The sequence below is a fragment of the Mus pahari genome, chromosome 5 (genome assembly GCF_900095145.1).
Source record: "Mus pahari chromosome 5, PAHARI_EIJ_v1.1, whole genome shotgun sequence".
Classification (NCBI taxonomy): Eukaryota; Metazoa; Chordata; class Mammalia; order Rodentia; family Muridae; genus Mus; species Mus pahari.
The window spans coordinates 21,005,319-21,023,026 of NC_034594.1; the positions used below are offsets into that span (position 1 = coordinate 21,005,319).

Here is a 17,708-nt window from a genome sequence, read left to right on the forward strand (position 1 = left end):
ACTGGAAGTACATTGTGTCAAATGTCTAAGACAAACAGTAAAACAAGTGAAGATGGTTAACAGCTATCGCTGAGTTACCAGTCAGTTTCTGTCTATCAACAACTGGGTTCCTGTAAAGTAACTGATAAGGAAACTGGGAGGTGTTTAGAGATAGGGTGGCAGCCGTATTTGCATAAAACTATTAGAGAAGTCACCTTCTGCAGTAGACAAATTCTGGTGGTGAGAAGCTGAGGAATAAAGATGGCTAGGACCTCTGGCTAATGGTGAGTACTTTTCAGGGTTTATTTATTCATTTATTATTCATTTAATCAAAGATGGCTTCATCTCAAAGGGAAAAGCTTTTTCTAATACAAACTTAGGTTAAAGATGATCATCACTACAACCTTTGCTTGTGAGAAAGATAGTATTATTAATGGGAATTAAAAAAAAAAACAGCTAAAGCCCAAGGCACAGAGTAATAAGGTTGAGCTCTTGAACTCTAGCGTGTGAGATGGGATTTTGGTCTATAGTGTTGAGAAGGATTGGGGTGGAGCTCTGGAAGGATGTGAAACTTCAGAACATGCATCTAGAGTGCTCATGGATTCTTGAATCATCTCTGGGAACCAGACAATTCTGGAAATGATGTAGTGAAGTGTTCCTGACTGAAAGTGTTGAGTGAGAGTCTGTGGGGTAAGGGGGTAGGGCTGTGAGAAGAACATTGAGGGATGGTGGGAGTGGGCTAATCAGTCTACGTGGGAGTCAGGGATCACTGAGCTCTCCCCACCCGTCCTGCCCCTTCTGCTGTCCTGGTGCCTTCTTTGACTCTTGGGCTGACAGTCTACTTCTTGTTCCTCGAAAGGTGTCCAGAAGAGTGTGTACAGCAAAATAACTTAGAACTGGACTTCAGACATTCCCCCTGAACATTTGTTTTTTATTGTAGTTACTTTCAGAAATTAGAAAAGTAAAAACCAAACAGGAAGTGCCCTTCTGTATCTGCCAGACTTTGGTCACACCACTGCGCTAGCCCCCTTCTGAACATCTAGATCTCACCTTTACCATTCTCCACGGAGAGTGACTGAGACAGACAATTCAGATTTATGCTATCCTGCATCCAACCCATGTTCTTTTTCTTGTCTACTGGGACTCAGGGGCACTGAACCTAGCACATCATGCAGGCTGGTCAAGTGCTCTATCATGGAGCCACATCCCCAACCTAGTGATTAACTCCTGATTATATATTCATTTGCTTGGACTCTAGGCAACTTGGTTTTCTTTGTTAAGTCTTGGGTTCCTTGTCTAGAAAGCCAGCAAGCATGTTAGGCCTAACACCAAGCTCAATGGGTGGTTTCTAAAGAAGAATTGGGTGTAGAATCCTTAGTGTTGTGATAAGAGAGAACAAGAAGTGCTGTTAGAGTTCATCGCTGTTATGTGTCCCTTTCCTGCTCTGAGCATGTTTTTCTCTTTGTCCAGCTATCTGGGTGCTGGGACTACTAATTTGAAAGTGTCTGATCTTCCAGAGGAGTTTGGGGTTTTCCCTATTTCTGATTAAGTTGTTGAGGGAAAGTGTTTGGTCCTAAGGCATTTTTCTGCATGGGTGCCTACATATTTGTGGACCCATAGGGCAACTGAATGTACAGGAAGAGTGATGGGCAGGAAGGGTGTGTCCCTGGTTTTAAGAGCTCTAATGATTAAAAAACATTTTATTGAGCACATACTAGTACAAGCTAGTGTGTGGATAGGTTCAGGTCCTTACAAACATTTGCATGTTTACCTGCTGTATTTTCATTCCTTCATTGGTTGCTTGGTTGGTTCATTTGTTTATTCATTCCTTCTTTCCCTCCTTCCTTCTCTCCCTCTGACCCTCCATCCCTCCCCCTTTCTCTCTCTCCTTCTAGCCACATCGCTCTGTATCTGTTATTTTCCTTTTGAGACAGAGCTTTGCCATGCAGCCCCAGCTGGCCTTGAACAGGTGAACCCTCCTGTCTTGGCCTCTCAACTACTAACACTATGGCACTTCTTCTCTTCCTGAATACATATTCTAAGCAGTGGGGCTGTACCTCAGTGATCACGTCCACACTTAGCACATCTAATGACCTCCTCCACTCCTATCATCTCCAAATGAAAACTATAATCTTTTCTTTTTCTGTTTATCTTGTTTGTTTTTCTAACTTACTGTAAGAGGGCAGGTTTTCAAAGCAAATATACCTTCAAAAATGCCAGTGAGCCATGTATTATCCTCTATTTTTCCACGAAGCAAGGGTATTTCCCGCCTCACATGTCTATCTTTCCTGCCTCCATACTTACTTCTATCCTTAAAAATATTCTAGAACCTACATCAAAATATAGGAGTGTGCCTAAAATCTGCCTTGGTTTGCACCAACTTAGTGTGAGAGTGCTCAGGAGTCAGAAGGTGGCTCTCTTACTTGTTCTTAAGTCTCCACCTTTCCTTGCTTCACTTGGGCCACAGGACCTTTCTGACTCTCAGACCTGGGACATCCGTCTTCAGCAGGACTCCAGGCTGGCCTGGTCCTCCTGTCTGAGCTGCCTGAGCTGTGCTTCTGTAGTTTTTCTGCAAGGCACTATCCTAGGCAGCCTTCTTAGATCATCTGTTGTAGAATTACCTTCCTATTCCTGTCTGCGTTGCCTTTCTTTACATGATCTTTTACTTACTTATGATGTCTGTTATCCCTTTCTTCTGGGGAATAATGTTTATAGTATAAGGTGGTTTTATATCCCTCCTTTCTGTCTGGTACTTTCCTATAGCTCCAATGTCTGGAGCAATGATCAGTGTCTAATCCCCATAGCAGTCTGAGGTTCAAAATGTTGCAGTTGAAAGCCTGTTTGATGCAGAGTTGGTATGTTCCACTCTACAAAATTCTAAGGCCTGGAAATCCTTACCAATGAGTCACTAGTCAATCCTTACCAATGAGTCCTCTGAATACTCCCCATGACCCTTTCTTGGGAAACCCTCAAAATTCAGACACTTGACCTGGCTTTCTTCCAATGTCTGTTATCACTTCTTACCACCTACTATCTTATAAAGATTATTTCCACATATCTTACTTTAAATGGGTGGAGTCATTAAAAGTGAATACTTATTCATTATTTATTATTAGAGAGGATCCTCCCACCTCAATCAACAAAACGGGAACTGTCCTGGTTGTCTTGGGTGATTCTAGCTCTTCTAAAGTTGGCCATCAGTATCAGCCACCGTAGCACTGACGGTTACAAACATGACTTGAGAAGGTAGCATGGTGGTATCAGATGACCCGCTCTCTCCTGCTAGTCACGCCCTGTGCAGAATCAAAGATCCTTCGAGCATTGCATCTCCCCCAACAAAGTGACTTAGAGAACTCAAAATGAATCTGGTCCATAGAAAGATCAGCATGCATAGAAAATAAGCATCTTTACCTTTCAGTGGCGTAGCACAGCAATGAAGATTTAGCATTATTGTCAGGTGCCCCAGGTAAAGAAATTAGTCTCTGGTTGACCAGTTATACTAAAAAATAATCTGAGATCAAACAAGTTCTGTTGGGTTGGTTTTGTATTGACATATGCTGTATTAGTAGTTTCTGGAGCAGCAGAACCAATAGGTATTCATCTTTCTACCTGGCATTTCTGACTTGATGCTTTTTTTTTTTTCTTTGACTAATACATAAGTAAGATCTTGCAAGTCCAGAATGCATAAGTCTGGCAGGCTTAAATATGTGGAGTTGATAAGGTCATCTTGAATCTGATCCTAAAGAGCAGCAGGTGAGAAACTGAGGCAGGATTTCCATCACAAGTAAAGGCACAGTGTACCTGTTGGAAGTCCATCTCTGCCCTTCTGGTTGTCATGATGCTGTTCGATGAGGCCTGCCCTTCACTGTGGAGAGCTGTCACTCTGGCTTGTCAATGTATGTGCTGTGGATCTGGTAAATGTTTTTAAGGTCATCTATACTTTCATCTAAGAAGCTGGAAATACATCTGGCTGACTGCTCTTACTTTTAAGTAGAAAACTGAAAAAAAAAATGGTAAGGGAAAACTTACCTAGAGGTTTGAAGCAGAAAAATCCGGGATAGAGGGGCCAGCAAGAGGACTCAGAAGGTAAGGGCACTTGTCCAAACCTAGCAGTCTGAGTTCAATCCCCAGTCCCCACGTAAAGGTCCAGGAAGTAAATTGATTCCATACAAGTTATCCTTTGATTACCTCATGTGTGTTACCACATCACATACAATAATAATGGCAATCAATTAGAAACAGGAATCAAAAGAATTCTTCCTAGAACAACTTGTCCTTGGAATTTTTATTAAGAGTCACCTGTTTCCTCCAGGGATTGTGGCAAGGGGTAAAATAATGTGACTACCATCACATGTAGGGCTTTCTCCTGCTGTGACAGATCCCAGAACTGACTTTAGTATGTGATTTCCTGTCACATGTACAGAAGGAATCAAGGGATGGTTAAACACTCTGTTGAATGAATTTGGATGCTGTCTCTGTCCACTAAGCCACATCCAGCACAGGCTATGCCTCTTCTTTCCAGGAAACAGACCTTTGTTTCTTTCCTTTCCAGTGAACCATCCACAGGGCTTCTAGTTTCCATCACCAGAATCTGTAATCCCCATTGCTCAGCATCACATAAGGATAGTACATACTGTTCTGTATTTGGCAACTTTTGCTTGGGATATTTTGGGGAAGAGCTTGCTTTTTCACTTTGAAATGATTCCAATACTTTCAGATCATTCTGTCTTTGAGTGTCATCAGTTCATCATGTCCTTACACCAGCAATTCCTTCCCTTTATCACTGACTATTTATGCCTTTTGCTTACCGATTCTGTAGATAGACTTCTGAGTCATTTCAGGTTCAGTATTATGGGTATGGCTTGTTTGTGGAAATGTGATTTAATTCTCTAGGAGTTAAAGTACTGAGAAATGCTACAGATTTTTTAGATATACTATCTTGTCTAAAATGCAAAATGTATACATTTTACACATGAAGCTCGATAAGTTTCCACACATGTGTAGATGACGGCCCTCATTTCAATTGTGATCCCCCCATACTTCTCACATCCACCTTTACAGATAATCACCCATCCTTGTCTTTCACATTGCCTTAATCCCTTGAGGTTTTGAAAGACTGTATCCCTGGGTTACACAATGTAGATTCTTTTAAGTATGATCTCTTTCTTTCAGTATAACGTTTCTTGGATTAACTCATGTCGCACACATTGGTGCTTTATTCTCTCATTGCTGGGCAGTGTTCCGTGAGCGCAGATGGTTGTTCATGTACCTTCTGGTGAATGTTGCTGCATGGCCAGTGTGTCTTATATAAATCAAGACACTGGACCATCACAGAGGACTTGCTTGTGTGCATACATTATTATCTCTCTCAGGATAATACACAGGGGAATTCTTGGCTCCTACAGCAAATGTTTAATCAGAAATGACTGTAGTGTGATGCAGTTATAGTTGAAGCTCTCATGGCAATCTATGTGCAATGGCTAAGAGTTGAGACCACACATGGCCTTCCAATACTGGGTATTGCTAGGATTTTTAAAAAATTGGATGTAAAATAGAATTGTATAGTAATTTAATTATATTAACATCTGTAATGATTGATAATTCTGAATATTATGAGTTTACTGTTGAATGATGAATTTTTTCTTTTGTTAAATTCACTTTAGATCTTTTCCTCATTTTTGAATTAATCACTTGATTTTCTTTATATTGGCTTAAAAGAGAATTTTGTGAATTATAGCTATATAAGTCATTCTTCAGATGTGTGGACTTTATCAGAAACTCTGGGTTAGCATATTTAAATTTCAATATCCTTTGAAGAACAGACAATCTAAATTTGGCAAAGTCTAAGTTACTTATTCTTTTAGGATCAGTGAGGTCATTTGTGTGTATACGGTTTAAGTTCTTTTCCTGTACTAAGTCAAAGAGATTTTATGTTATAAAATATGATTGATTTTAATTTTGTGTATGAAAAATTTCCACACAGATAGCCAGTTTTCTATCATCATGTGTTGGAAAATGATGTTTCCCCATACAGTTGCTTGTATACTTCCATGAAATGCCAGATCACTCTCTGAGTCTATTTCTTGGTGTTCATTTTCTGCCTTTGTCCACTATGTATTATAACTTTGTGCCAACATTGCACTGCTACAGTTATTTTAGTTACATATGAAATCTTAATGTCAGGTTGTTTCCATTCTCCAACTCGATTCCATTTCTTTGAAACAGTGTTTTGGATAGTTGATGCTGGGAAAAATCGCAGCCACAGTGACTGTTACACAAAGGAAGATACACCTGGATTCAATTAAGGTGTGACAAATTCATACCCTGGTGACACATGGTCAGGGGCACGTGACACAGTAACTGCTCCGAGGTCTGAATAGCTTACTTATGTCTTAGTCACCTTACACATGCAAACAATTAGGACCGCTGGGGGTTTCTCACATGACTGTTACCCCCACCCCACACCCCCACCCTCCACCCCCACAGAATTCTTTCTCCATTCCTCCTGATGGCTTTGTCTGTGGCCAAGTTTTCCCCATGGATCTTTCCAGATGACCTGGGCCTGGTCGAACATGAGAGAGCAAAGAGAATTCAATGTTTCAGGAGAGCTGAGGTCTCTGGGTAGAGGTCCATCACTCTCTTGTTGTCATCTACACTCTGAGGCTGGAGTGTCAAATGCAAAACTTTTCTCTCTGGCTGTCTTTGCTCATTTAAACCAAGTGTATGTGAAGCTTTCCCTGTTCCCTAACGGCTGCCTTGTCTGGTCTCAGAGGGAGAGGATGTGCCTAGTCCTGCAGGGACTAGACAAGCCAGGGTAGGAAAGCCAGTAAGCAGCATTCGTCTTCAGTCTCTACTTCACCTCCTACTTCCAGGTTCTTGCCTTGAGCTCTTTCTGGGACTTCCTGCAGCAAAGGAATGTTGCCTGTGAACCAGACAAGCCTTCTCCTCCCTGCTGTGCTGCTTTTGGCCTCAGTAGTTTCTTCATAGCATCAGAAAGCCCACCAGGATACCAGGATGAGCCTTGAGGAAAAGGTCTGAATCAGGTTGGAGGAGAAGAGTTAGTCGATGGGTAGCTGCAATGAGATGTTTTGGGAGAAAGAACAAGGGGGGCAGTGGACTCTGTTTATGAACAGAAAGGGCAGAAAGCCACACAGAGTTGATAGGCAATAGCATCCTGTCCATAAGCCCACATGGACACTCTAGGATATTGGCTTTTCCTCCTGCTAAAGTATAAGGGTACCAGAGAGATGCATGAATTGACTTAGATTCTTAGGGGTTCTCTGGAATCAGTGCATCCAGAAGATACTGATGAGGCACCAGAAAGCTCTCACTGAGTTATCAAGAAAACGCAAGTATAAGATGATGCCATGGATGAAGATGGTGGGGGGGGGGATGTTGCAGGTAGGATAGGGTTCAGAGGTGACACTGGTGACTCATCCACATGGGCTGACTGCCTGCCACATATGTGGAGGAAGGCAGATCAAGTGTGAAGAATTTTGCTCTGAGCCAACAACGATGTGTTCATTACTGATCGAGGAAAAGTTGTGGAGAAGCCAGCTTTCACAGGGGCCAGGAGACAAGGCTAAAGGACACCAGGTGTTAGGTTCTGCAGGTAGGAAGACTTTTCTCTTGATGCTCGTACTTCTTATTGTTGGGGCAGTGTGACCTTTATAGCAACAGAGCCCGAGTAGGTGAATCGAAGGATCCAGGAGAAAATGTGCATTTCCTATGATGACCGGTTGTATGAGATCTGTGGCTGACAGATAACAGCTCCGCACATAATTTCATTAGGAAAAGAGAAAAAAGAAAAAGAAAGAAAACCAAATTTAAAACTGCTCTTTATTTATAGGAGGTCAAAGTAATCCATTCTTTGCTTGTTCTGGTAAGATTTCCTGAAAGTTATGCAACTGATGATATTTGTATGGTTTTAATATGACGAACGAAAAAAGTTCCCAACTCCTACAGTGGACTTGTGATAAGATCGGGGTACAGGTAGCCAGCTCAGGTGGATTACAGTTGCAGTTTAAACTTAACTGCACCATTGGCCAAGTCAAATGAATAAGCTTTGCACAATACCCCCTGTTACAAAACATGCCAGTGCCAAGGCCCAAATGGAAGAAGCTGACTGCCCTTCCAGTAATATCAGAGTAATTTGTTTTAATTTACTTTATAGTAGAAATGTCAGGGAACCAGGTGATGAATAGGCTCACATATGGGTTCAAAACTGTAATCCCAAATCAGGGGAACTGGTGCAAAATTACGTTAGATTTTTGTAAGGTTGATTTTTTTAGAACGAGGTAGTTTGAAGACATAAAAGAGCATTTTTTTTTTCAGAAAAGTTGGCAGATGCTAGCTAGATTCTGAAGGACTTGGCTGCTTTAAAACTCCTATTTGGTTCATCAGTTGGAGGCCCTCCTTGCTCAGATGTGCCTCATGATGTTGTGTTCTATGTATTCTCGAATGGCTGCATTCCATGTCTACACAACCCAAATAGAGGCTGAAGTGACTTATTGTTTCTTGAAGAACCTGGATAAGGGAAACATCTTATTTTAATCACTCCATCATGGTGATCAGAGAAAGGATTTGACCATGACAGTTTCTCTCTCTCATTTTTTAGTTGACCTGTGGGAAAAGAAAAGAATGCATGTTTCCTTGCTTCAACCACTTAGTTGTAACCCCAGCCACAACTGAGTGGGCTTGGTTGAATTAGTTAAGCATTATTAATGTTAATGATAGTACCAAATAACGTAGTCTTGGATTTTGCTCAAACTCATGCTGCATGCAATCCTAAGAGTCAAGAGCAGCAAGGAACACACTCAAGGTAAAGCTCCCAGACAGCAAAAGGCTTGGTTTTTCTGCCTTGTAAAGTGTATCACTGGTGCCCAAGAGCTGGCTAAGCCACTGGGCAGAGAAAAGATGTCAGGAGCAGTTCCAGCCATGATAAGGAGCAACACAGGACTGGCTCAAGTTGTGTTCTTAGCTAGCAGTACCTCCACACTTGACTTCCTGCCCCTGGCTCAGTTGGATTTGGTGGCTAGCCTTTAGAGCCAGCCTGCTTGGGTTCTATTTCTCTTAGCGTTGTGTTGTGTGGGATCCCTTACTTAATCTCTGTGCCTCTGGGTCATCATTTGTACAATGGAGACACCAACAGCATGGCATTGGCTGACTTGGGGAATGAAGAATTGATATGGGAGTCACAGAGAGTCACATGAAGCATAGAGGAGATACTGCATAAAGCTATGAATTCTTTTTCTGTTGGTGCTGGTGTGGGGTTGGTCCTCCAGTCCTTCCTGTGCATGAAGACGTCTCAGAATAGAGTCAGGACAAGGATGCTTAGTACAACTCAAAACCAACCGTTAATCTTTGTTTTATGTGAAGCCCCAAAAGATGATGGCCTCCCTGGGACAGCTTGGTTATCTTCATCCTAGATGAGATCATAGATGAAAATCGGAGGTACTAGACTAGCTTTGGACTGAGCCTAAGATGCTCATTCCATTCTCAAACACATCTAAGCACCCAAGGACCATAAAGATCTCTTGCATCTCAGGGCTCATCTCCATGCCCCTCCTGCACTCTCCCCAACATGTGGTGGTTTGTGAGGTTGTCCACACTACAGGAACAAATTGTGCCCCCTGACAGTATCAGCCAGAGGTCATGACCATCTGGAGGACAGCCTGGTGTGTGTGTGCGTGAGAGAGAGAGAGAGAGAGAGAGAGAGAGAGAGAGAGAGAGAGAGAGAGAGAGAGAGAGATTTGGGAATGAACATTATGATAAACAGCATTGTTTATCTCAGTTTCAGCGACCCAGCAAAGACAGGGATGAGTGATTTAATTGGTTCCCCTGAGATGGATTATGACGTTGTCCTTATGGTTAAATATTTATGTGGTAAGTTTAAGAAGTTCCAGTGAGACAGCAGCATTTTTGAACAAGTCATGGATTTTGGCTAAAACTCAAATTCTATGATAGGCGGGTTAAGAAATGCCAAGACATCTGTGTATTTAAAAAGAAAGAGAGAGCATGCCCACGTGGGTAGTCTGCAGAAACGAGACGAAGGAGCGCCAAGTAGCCTCACGGCCCTGAGCTTATTCTCTCCAGCCCTTCATCTGGGGTAAGAATCAAGAACTGTCCGACGCTTGTAAATGGAAAAGTGCCTGCAATTCGAAGAAACGTGCCCTCTTGAAACGACTAAGGAGTTTAATATTTATTCCTAGCTTTGGGGTTTTCTATATCCCTCCTCTGACGGGTGAAAGGCAAAGCCACAGTAATAGATTCTTTAAAAGAAAAAGGGTTATTTATTGTGCACAGACCTCTGGCAAGATTCTGTAGCTTTTGAGAACAAGCCTAGGCAGTTACTATTCTTTGAAAGTTTGGGGCAACAGTTTTGGATGGCCTCCTGGCTAATGTTTTAGTTCAAAACTTTCCTTCCTTCGTTTTTTGTAATGATGCCTATCTGTGTGTACTGGCATGTTGCTCCAGCCTGCTACATGGCTGTGGTTTTGATCAACACCGCACATTCTCGTATCTACTCAATTTTATGGGTCTAATTTTTACAAATGAAAAAATTTGTTTCCTTTCCTCTTCATTTAGCTTTTTTTTTCTTTTTGAGGAAATGTTCAAGAGACTGGTAAGGTATAATTATATAAAAAAAAATCTAGTCATACCTGAAACCTACTCTTATCCATATGTGAATTTGATAAATATGTGCCAATTGACTGTCCTGTATGGCAAAGACAAATCAAGACAAGTAAGTAAAAAATGATACAAGTTAAATATTTTACTTATGGTTTTACATGGTTTATCTTTCAGCATCTACAGTGATTTCTCTTCTGGACCCTACATCTGAGAGCACACGTCAACCGCCTAGTGAACACACCATTACTATCCTGTGCCATTGCCATAGAGGGACCTCAGCTATCAATCACTAGCACATGACTGACAGATGGAGAATGGGGCTTTGGGCTTTGGCAATTCTGACAGTTCCGATGTATTTGACAGTTACGGAGGGCAGTAAGTACCGATTCTCAGGTGAGTCCTATGGTTTTAACTTAAGTAATTCTGGGAATATTTGGCTTCATTTAAGCTGCCTGCTTCCTGTTGTTTTGGGCTGAATTTTATGTTAGGAAATTATTTCCTCTTCATTCATTCTTTATTGTAAATCTCTCAGAAGGAATTCCCTATAGGAAGTAAATCATAATTTTTTAGTTATGTAAATCAAGACTTAACACCCAGAAGTCATTACAAGCATCCATCGATGACTAGGAGCAAACAGGGACATTAGCTCAAATTGATTGGACCTTTCAGGATCATGTTCATACTTTTGACTTGTAGGCAAACCATCCTGGGGTCTGGAAAACGAGGCTTTAATTGTGAGATGCCCCAAAAGAGGACGCTCGACTGATCATGTGGAATGGTATTACTCAGATACAAATGAAAGTATTCCTACTCAAAAAAGAAATCGGATCTTTGTCTTTAGAGATCGTCTGAAGTTTCTACCAGCCAGAGTGGAAGACTCTGGGATTTATGCTTGTGTTATCAGAAGGTACTGTTCAGGAAATCACTGTAAGCCTTGTGCCCATTCCCCTTTTGTTAATGGCCAGTAGCCCAGTTGTCCTTGCTTTCTCTGTGTCTGCCCTTCAGTGGAACAGTTAAGTTTGTAAAATGATTAGAACAAAAAGGTGCAGCTGAGAAGACTAGCAGCCTGAGGGTTGGTGGGCTGGCTTTTGAATACGTAACAGTAGAATATATAATTGGTAGCCTGATTAGAAGAATACCCAGCTTGTCTAGTGACCCATTAGAACAATGAGTAATCGCTTGATGCTCTCTGGGATTAAGAACAAACTAACATACGAAACAGAAGCCCAGACATCTAAAACCACAAAGATCTGTGTTGGGTGCCAAAGTGTAGATGCCAGAGCCTGACAAACGGGGTAGACTGCAGAGACTTGGGTTCAATGTCTGCAAACCCCCCAGCCTGAACTGCAGATCGAAACACTGCCACACGTTTAGATTTCACGTTATCTCTGGTACTCACAAAGTGTCAGATAAGCCTGGGTATGGTTTGGTGACCACAGTTTCCAAGTCAGGCCCTTGTACCAGTTAGGTGTGTGCTGCTACCAAGTGATCTCTCTGTCTCTAGGTGCCTCATCTATATAATTCATACAGTAGTATCATTATGATCCCCAAATCACTATTGTGAGACTAAAATGATGTAATTCGCTAAGAGGGCTTAACTCTGTACCTGGTTCAATAAACATTGGCAAAATATTGTCCAAGGGTTACAACTGGATTTAGCTATTTCATGGTAATAATATCTCTTTTAAAATATTTGGCTTCTTTTAATAGCTCCAACGTGAGTAAGACTGGATACTTGAATGTTACCATACATAATAGCCCCAACGTGAGTAAGACTGGATACTTGAATGTTACCATACATAAAAAGTCGCCAAGCTGCAATATCCCTGATTATTTGATGTACTCGACAGTACATGGATCAGATAAAAATTTCAAGATAACGTGTCCAACAATTGACCTGTATAATTGGACAGCACCTGTTCAGTGGTTTAAGGTAAATGTTTGAAATCTGGGGAGAAATTGATAAAATCTGCACAAGTGATGTAGCTGAGAGTGAAAATTGAGTGGAAGGAGGCTGGAAAGTCTTGTTGTTGTTGTTGCTTCAGAACTGCAAAGCTCTCCAAGAGCCAAGGTTCAGGGCACACAGGGCCTACTTGTTCATTGACAACGTGACGCGTGATGATGAAGGTGACTACACATGCCAATTCACACACAGAGAGAATGGAACCAACTACATCGTGACTGCCACCAGATCATTCACAGTTGAAGGTAAGCTCTTGGCTTCACTAAGGGATAACATTCAAACAAATGCAATCAGGGAGCCCTGCAATTCTGGTTGCATTCCCTACCTTCTCTCCTTAGTCTATTCCCTTCTGCCTCTTCTTAACTTCCATATACTCTAACATGAAAGGACGTTGCGATGAAATAGGTTTAAAAATCCCAGGGAAAGATATTATATTTTTGAACCAAAGCCATAGCTGTTTTTTGGGGGAGGTTTAATTTTCAAGAACAGCCCAGTCTGAATTTCCCTCTTCCTCCTCCCTCTTCCCCTTCCTCCTCCTCCTCCTCCTCCTCCTCCTCCTCCTCCTCCTCTTCCTTCTTCTTTTTCTGGTTAATCTCCAGAATGCCTATATACCTAAATCCTGGATGATCCAGTGTCATATATTTTTCTCAGAGGTTCCTCACTTCCTCCCTTAAATTCTATGCCATCTCTGGATTGCTTGCAATAACCAATGCAATACTGAAAAAAAAAAACCCAGGTGTACTGCTTCATAGAGAATAATAAGTCTACAAAACAAAAATCTACACAAGAGTTATCAAAGAAGCCACTAATGTCCATATGTAGCTAGTTGAGTTCATGGATATAAAAGCCACAAATGAAGAGGCCTGAGTGTAACAGGGCAGCGTACTTTTATACACACTGCTGGGTGGTTTTCAGTCCTGGTCTATCATGCTTTTGACCTCATCAGTGTTTTCAAAGCAGGTCGTTTGTTTAGAAAAGAACTTTTTCCAAATAGAAATTCAACATTAAAGAAGACGTTAGAGGGGAAGATTCCCTAATCATAGTTGATGATATTTATAGAATTGAGGTTTTCTGGGTGCAGTTCTTCTATTGAAGCCATGGGGTCTCACTCTCCAAGTGGCATGGAACAAGAACAGAACTAAGCAATACTGGAGACAATGTTTTGTGTAGAGCCTTTCCGCACTCCGTTGCTTGAGAGTAAACATCACCAGACCACAGTTGTGTCTGTCCCTCTCGCTGTTTAATGTCAAGTCCTGCAATGTCTTTTTAATTTCGATACCCAGAAATAAAATGAGCATATGGGGGTGAAGGGTTCATCCATGCCCCCAGAGACCTCCCTGCTCCCCACCCCCACCTCTTCTCAGTGGTGACAGGAGGGAAAATTCCTGTGGAGGAAGAAGAAACCTCTCCATCTACACATGGGCACGGTGGTGGAGAGCTGTGAACAGTGGACCTGAGGGCTCCTGAACACATCTTTGTCATGGATAGATTGATGGCATCTTCTCTGTATGTCTATGCTTTTTCTATAGATTCATGGTTCTCAAATAATTTATAAGTTACAGAGTCACTGGATCAGGCAGTATTTGTCTTAATGATATAGAAGCTATCAAAAAGTAACATAGTAATCAGAAGAAGTGTGGCATAAATCACTTGTTCCATTTGTGTATCTGCACTGCCAAAGGTTATTTTCCAAGAGTTGACACAATGCTGTGAAATTACTTGCTTTATATTGATGACTAATCAATACTTCAACAATTATATTCTATTTCTGTTTTTAATGTTAAGAAAAAGGCTTTTCTAGGTTTCCAGTAATTACAAGCCCTCCATACAACCACACAATGGAAGTAGAAATAGGTAAGAAAATTTAAACAACTCTCTCTTTACCTGGGAAAACGTTTCCTTAGGGTTTCAGGTCTGGTTTCCTATGGAAGGGTCACGAATTAGTAGAGGGGGACTTGGGGATCATGTGATGTGACAGTATGAAAACACCTGCTCTTGTCACAGCAAAAATCAGCACTGCGTTTGTGTTGCGCCTTGGAGTTCATGGTTATGTCATAGAAGCATTTCTTGTTATCATCAGTTCTGCCTAGGGAGCAGATGTCCTCACTTCACTGTTGAGGAATATAGGCTCAGAGATGCTCAAAGGAGCACCAAAGGTCATGGATAGCAAAAGAGTGAGAGTAGAGTTTTATGAATCTCTGCTTCTGCTCTTGTTGGTATTCATTAGATGCTGGGTCCAATGGAAAGGACTTGGTGTCTGAAATACCATGATGAATCATACCTCCCTCATCACACTCTGTAACCTATCACTCTCCTACACTCTTGGCCACAGCATACCACTCTCTGATGAGCTGTGTGCTTGCATTCTTCCCTATTCTGCCCACATGGTCGTTCCTCATCTCTGTGGAGCAAGATCATACGTAACCTCCCATGTGCAATCCTTCCTGCCTCCCTCTTCCTTGCCAACAAGTGGTATCTAACTGCTTCATCAGCTCAAGTCTTGGTTCCTAGATTTTCTCCTGCAGTGTGGTAGCCTCTAATCCTTTCTCCACAGCTTTGCCTTTCCAGAGTCTGTCAGGTCCTCCCTCATGCCTGTGATGTGACTCATTTTTAGGCAAGCTTCAGTATAAGTCTGAGCTTTGGGAAGAGAAGGTTGAATGTAGGGCTGTAGCCAAAATAAGCGCTGATGTTTTCTTTTTTTTTATTGGTTATTTTATTTATTTACATTCCAAATGTTATCCCCCTTCCTGGTTTCCTGTCTGAAAACCCCTATCCCATCCTCCCCTGCTTCTATGAGGGTGCTTTCCCACCCACCCATTCCTGACTCACCACCCTAGCATTCCCCTACGCTGGGGCAACAGAACCAATGGCCTCTCCTGCCATTGATGCCTGACAAGGCCATCCTCTGCTACATATGCAGCTAGAGCCATGGGGCCCTCCATGTGTATTCTTTGGCTAGTGATTTAGTCCCTCGGAGCTCTGGGGAGGTGTCTAGTTGGTTGATATTGTTGTTCTTTCTATGGGGTTGAAAACCCCTTCAGCTCTTTTAGTCCTTCCTCTAACTCCTCCATTGGGGTTCCCATGCTCAGTTGGATGGTTGGCCGCAAGCATTCACATCTGTGTTGGTCAGGAGAGCACTCTGTGAATGTTGACATCCAGGATACTTGATAGTTGGGTTGGGTAAAGCTGTTTTAGCTCCAGAGGTAGCTCGTGAAGAGATAAGGGGAATTCCGTGGGAGGAGAAAGCTGTGGAAGAGACCAGTGGAAAAGAAACTCACTTTTTAACTAGCAGCAACTCCTATGTGATTATGTGAGGCCAGAGCAAGCTTTGTGTTGTATTTCCTGAGTTACGAGTGTGCTGGGGCTACCAGGAACATGGAGACATTGGGGGAGGAGGTATGGAGAACAGAGAGGCACAGGAAGAGGATAAGGAAGGGATGTGAGCAGAACTACAGGTTTATTACACTGCGTGAAACTGGATGCCACTAGCAGAATTGAACTTTTGCGATGAATCTCTTCACGTCTTATCTAGGAAAAACAGCAAGTATTGCCTGTTCAGCTTGCTTTGGCAAAGGCTCTCACTTCTTGGCTGAGGTCCTGTGGCAGATTAACAAAACAGTAGTTGGAAATTTTGGTGAAGCAAGAATTCAAGAAGAGCAAGGTCAAAATGAAAGGCATGTCATCTACTATACCTATCTATCTATCTATCTATCTATCTATCTATCTATCTATCTATCTATTATCTTTTGAGACAAAGCCTTACTAGGTATGTCCTGGAACTCACTGTGTAGACCAGCTTGACCTCAATTTCACAAAGATCCCTCTGCTTCCTGAATGATGGGATTATTATATCCCATCATTGGAATATAATATTACCACACCCAGCAATTTCTATATTGAAGCTGAAACACCCCTCTCTGCCTCTTCACAGCTGGCACTTGCCAGGAAAACATCAGTAACATGTTGCTTTCTCAGTTCCAGCAATGACATGGATTGTTTAACCTCGGTGTTAAGGATAACTGGTGTGACAGAAAAGGACCTGTCCCTGGAATATGACTGTCTGGCCCTGAACTTTCATGGCGTGATAAGGCATACCATAAGGCTGAGAAGGAAACAACCAAGTAAGGAGTGTCCCTCACACATTGCTTGACTAAATTGGCCGAATCAGCTGTGAACTGCATCCGTTTTCTCCGAGGACTGTGTGTGGTAGCTTGGTCCCAGGGGATCCATCAATGATCACGGGAATAGTTGGCGAGATTCATCAAGTGTGCTTCTCACGTTGAGGAAGCTCCTTAAATCTGGTCTTTCAAGAATGTTTCTGTCTTGCAGTAGGCATGTCTGTCATTGTATCCTTCCTCTCTCTGTGTCCCCTCCTCCTTGTTCTCCCCACAGTCCTCCCCCTCTCCTCACCTCCCATCATGTGCTCTCGACCCCCTTCTCTCTTTTCCTTCTCTCTGGGCTTCTTCTCGCCCAGTAGTGGCTTTTTCAGTCATCCTTTGCACAGGCTACAAGGGACACTGGTATTGATACTGGGTTCCGAGCAGTAATAACCCTGCTGTATCTCTTTGTGTAAGCTTGTCCTGGGAAACAACTTACACACTTTCATTCTGGGCAGTTAGTAATTCCCTTGCTTGGTCCTTGGCTTGACACGTGCAGCCATCGTGATAGGTAGATGACCAGCTTGATCCAATTTTAAAAGAGTAAACATCTTTTTTACCCTCATCACTCTCTTCTGATACTGACCACTGTCTAAATGGCAATGCAACTAATATGAAAACATTTTTAATTTCTTTCAAATATCAAGAGGGCATGGGGGAAGAGAGAGACACTAACTCTAAACTCATAGCAATATGTGGGGCATTTATTTGGATAAATATATTGATGAAAAGGGTAGGGTGGAGGTACCCATTAGATACAGTCATGCTGGGTCTCTGCCTGAAGTGGTATTTGGGATTTTTGTTGGTTCCGTCTGTCTTCTTTTGTTTGTTCTTACTATAGGAACTATTCTGCCCTTGGACTCCTAGAATTCCCCCTGCCTTGCCTCCCAGTGGCTGGGATTAAAGCTATGTTAACCTCCCAGTGGTTGGGGTTAAAGCTATGTGTCACCTCCCAGTGGCTGGGATTAAAGCTATGT

At 42.3% G+C, this 17,708-nt stretch overlaps 1 protein-coding gene across 2 annotated transcripts in view; it reads left to right on the forward strand.

The window, feature by feature from the left end:
- The first annotated feature begins 237 nt into the window (after positions 1 to 237).
- Positions 238 to 17,708, forward strand: part of Il1rl1 (interleukin 1 receptor like 1) — a 26,342-nt gene continuing 8,871 nt past the window's right edge. The window contains exons 1-8 of one of the 2 annotated variants that reach the window (XM_021199161.1): positions 238 to 263; positions 10,786 to 10,986; positions 11,308 to 11,518; positions 12,370 to 12,544; positions 12,657 to 12,819; positions 14,360 to 14,428; positions 16,107 to 16,248; positions 16,550 to 16,743. In XM_021199161.1, coding sequence (XP_021054820.1) covers positions 10,908 to 10,986; positions 11,308 to 11,518; positions 12,370 to 12,544; positions 12,657 to 12,819; positions 14,360 to 14,428; positions 16,107 to 16,248; positions 16,550 to 16,724 — 1,014 coding nt within the window. In that variant the 5' untranslated portion in view covers positions 238 to 263; positions 10,786 to 10,907 and the 3' untranslated portion in view covers positions 16,725 to 16,743. Of the gene's footprint in view, positions 264 to 10,785; positions 10,987 to 11,307; positions 11,519 to 12,369; positions 12,545 to 12,656; positions 12,820 to 14,359; positions 14,429 to 16,106; positions 16,249 to 16,549; positions 16,744 to 17,708 lie in introns of those variants that run through there. The other variant, XM_021199160.2, reaches the window with a different exon arrangement.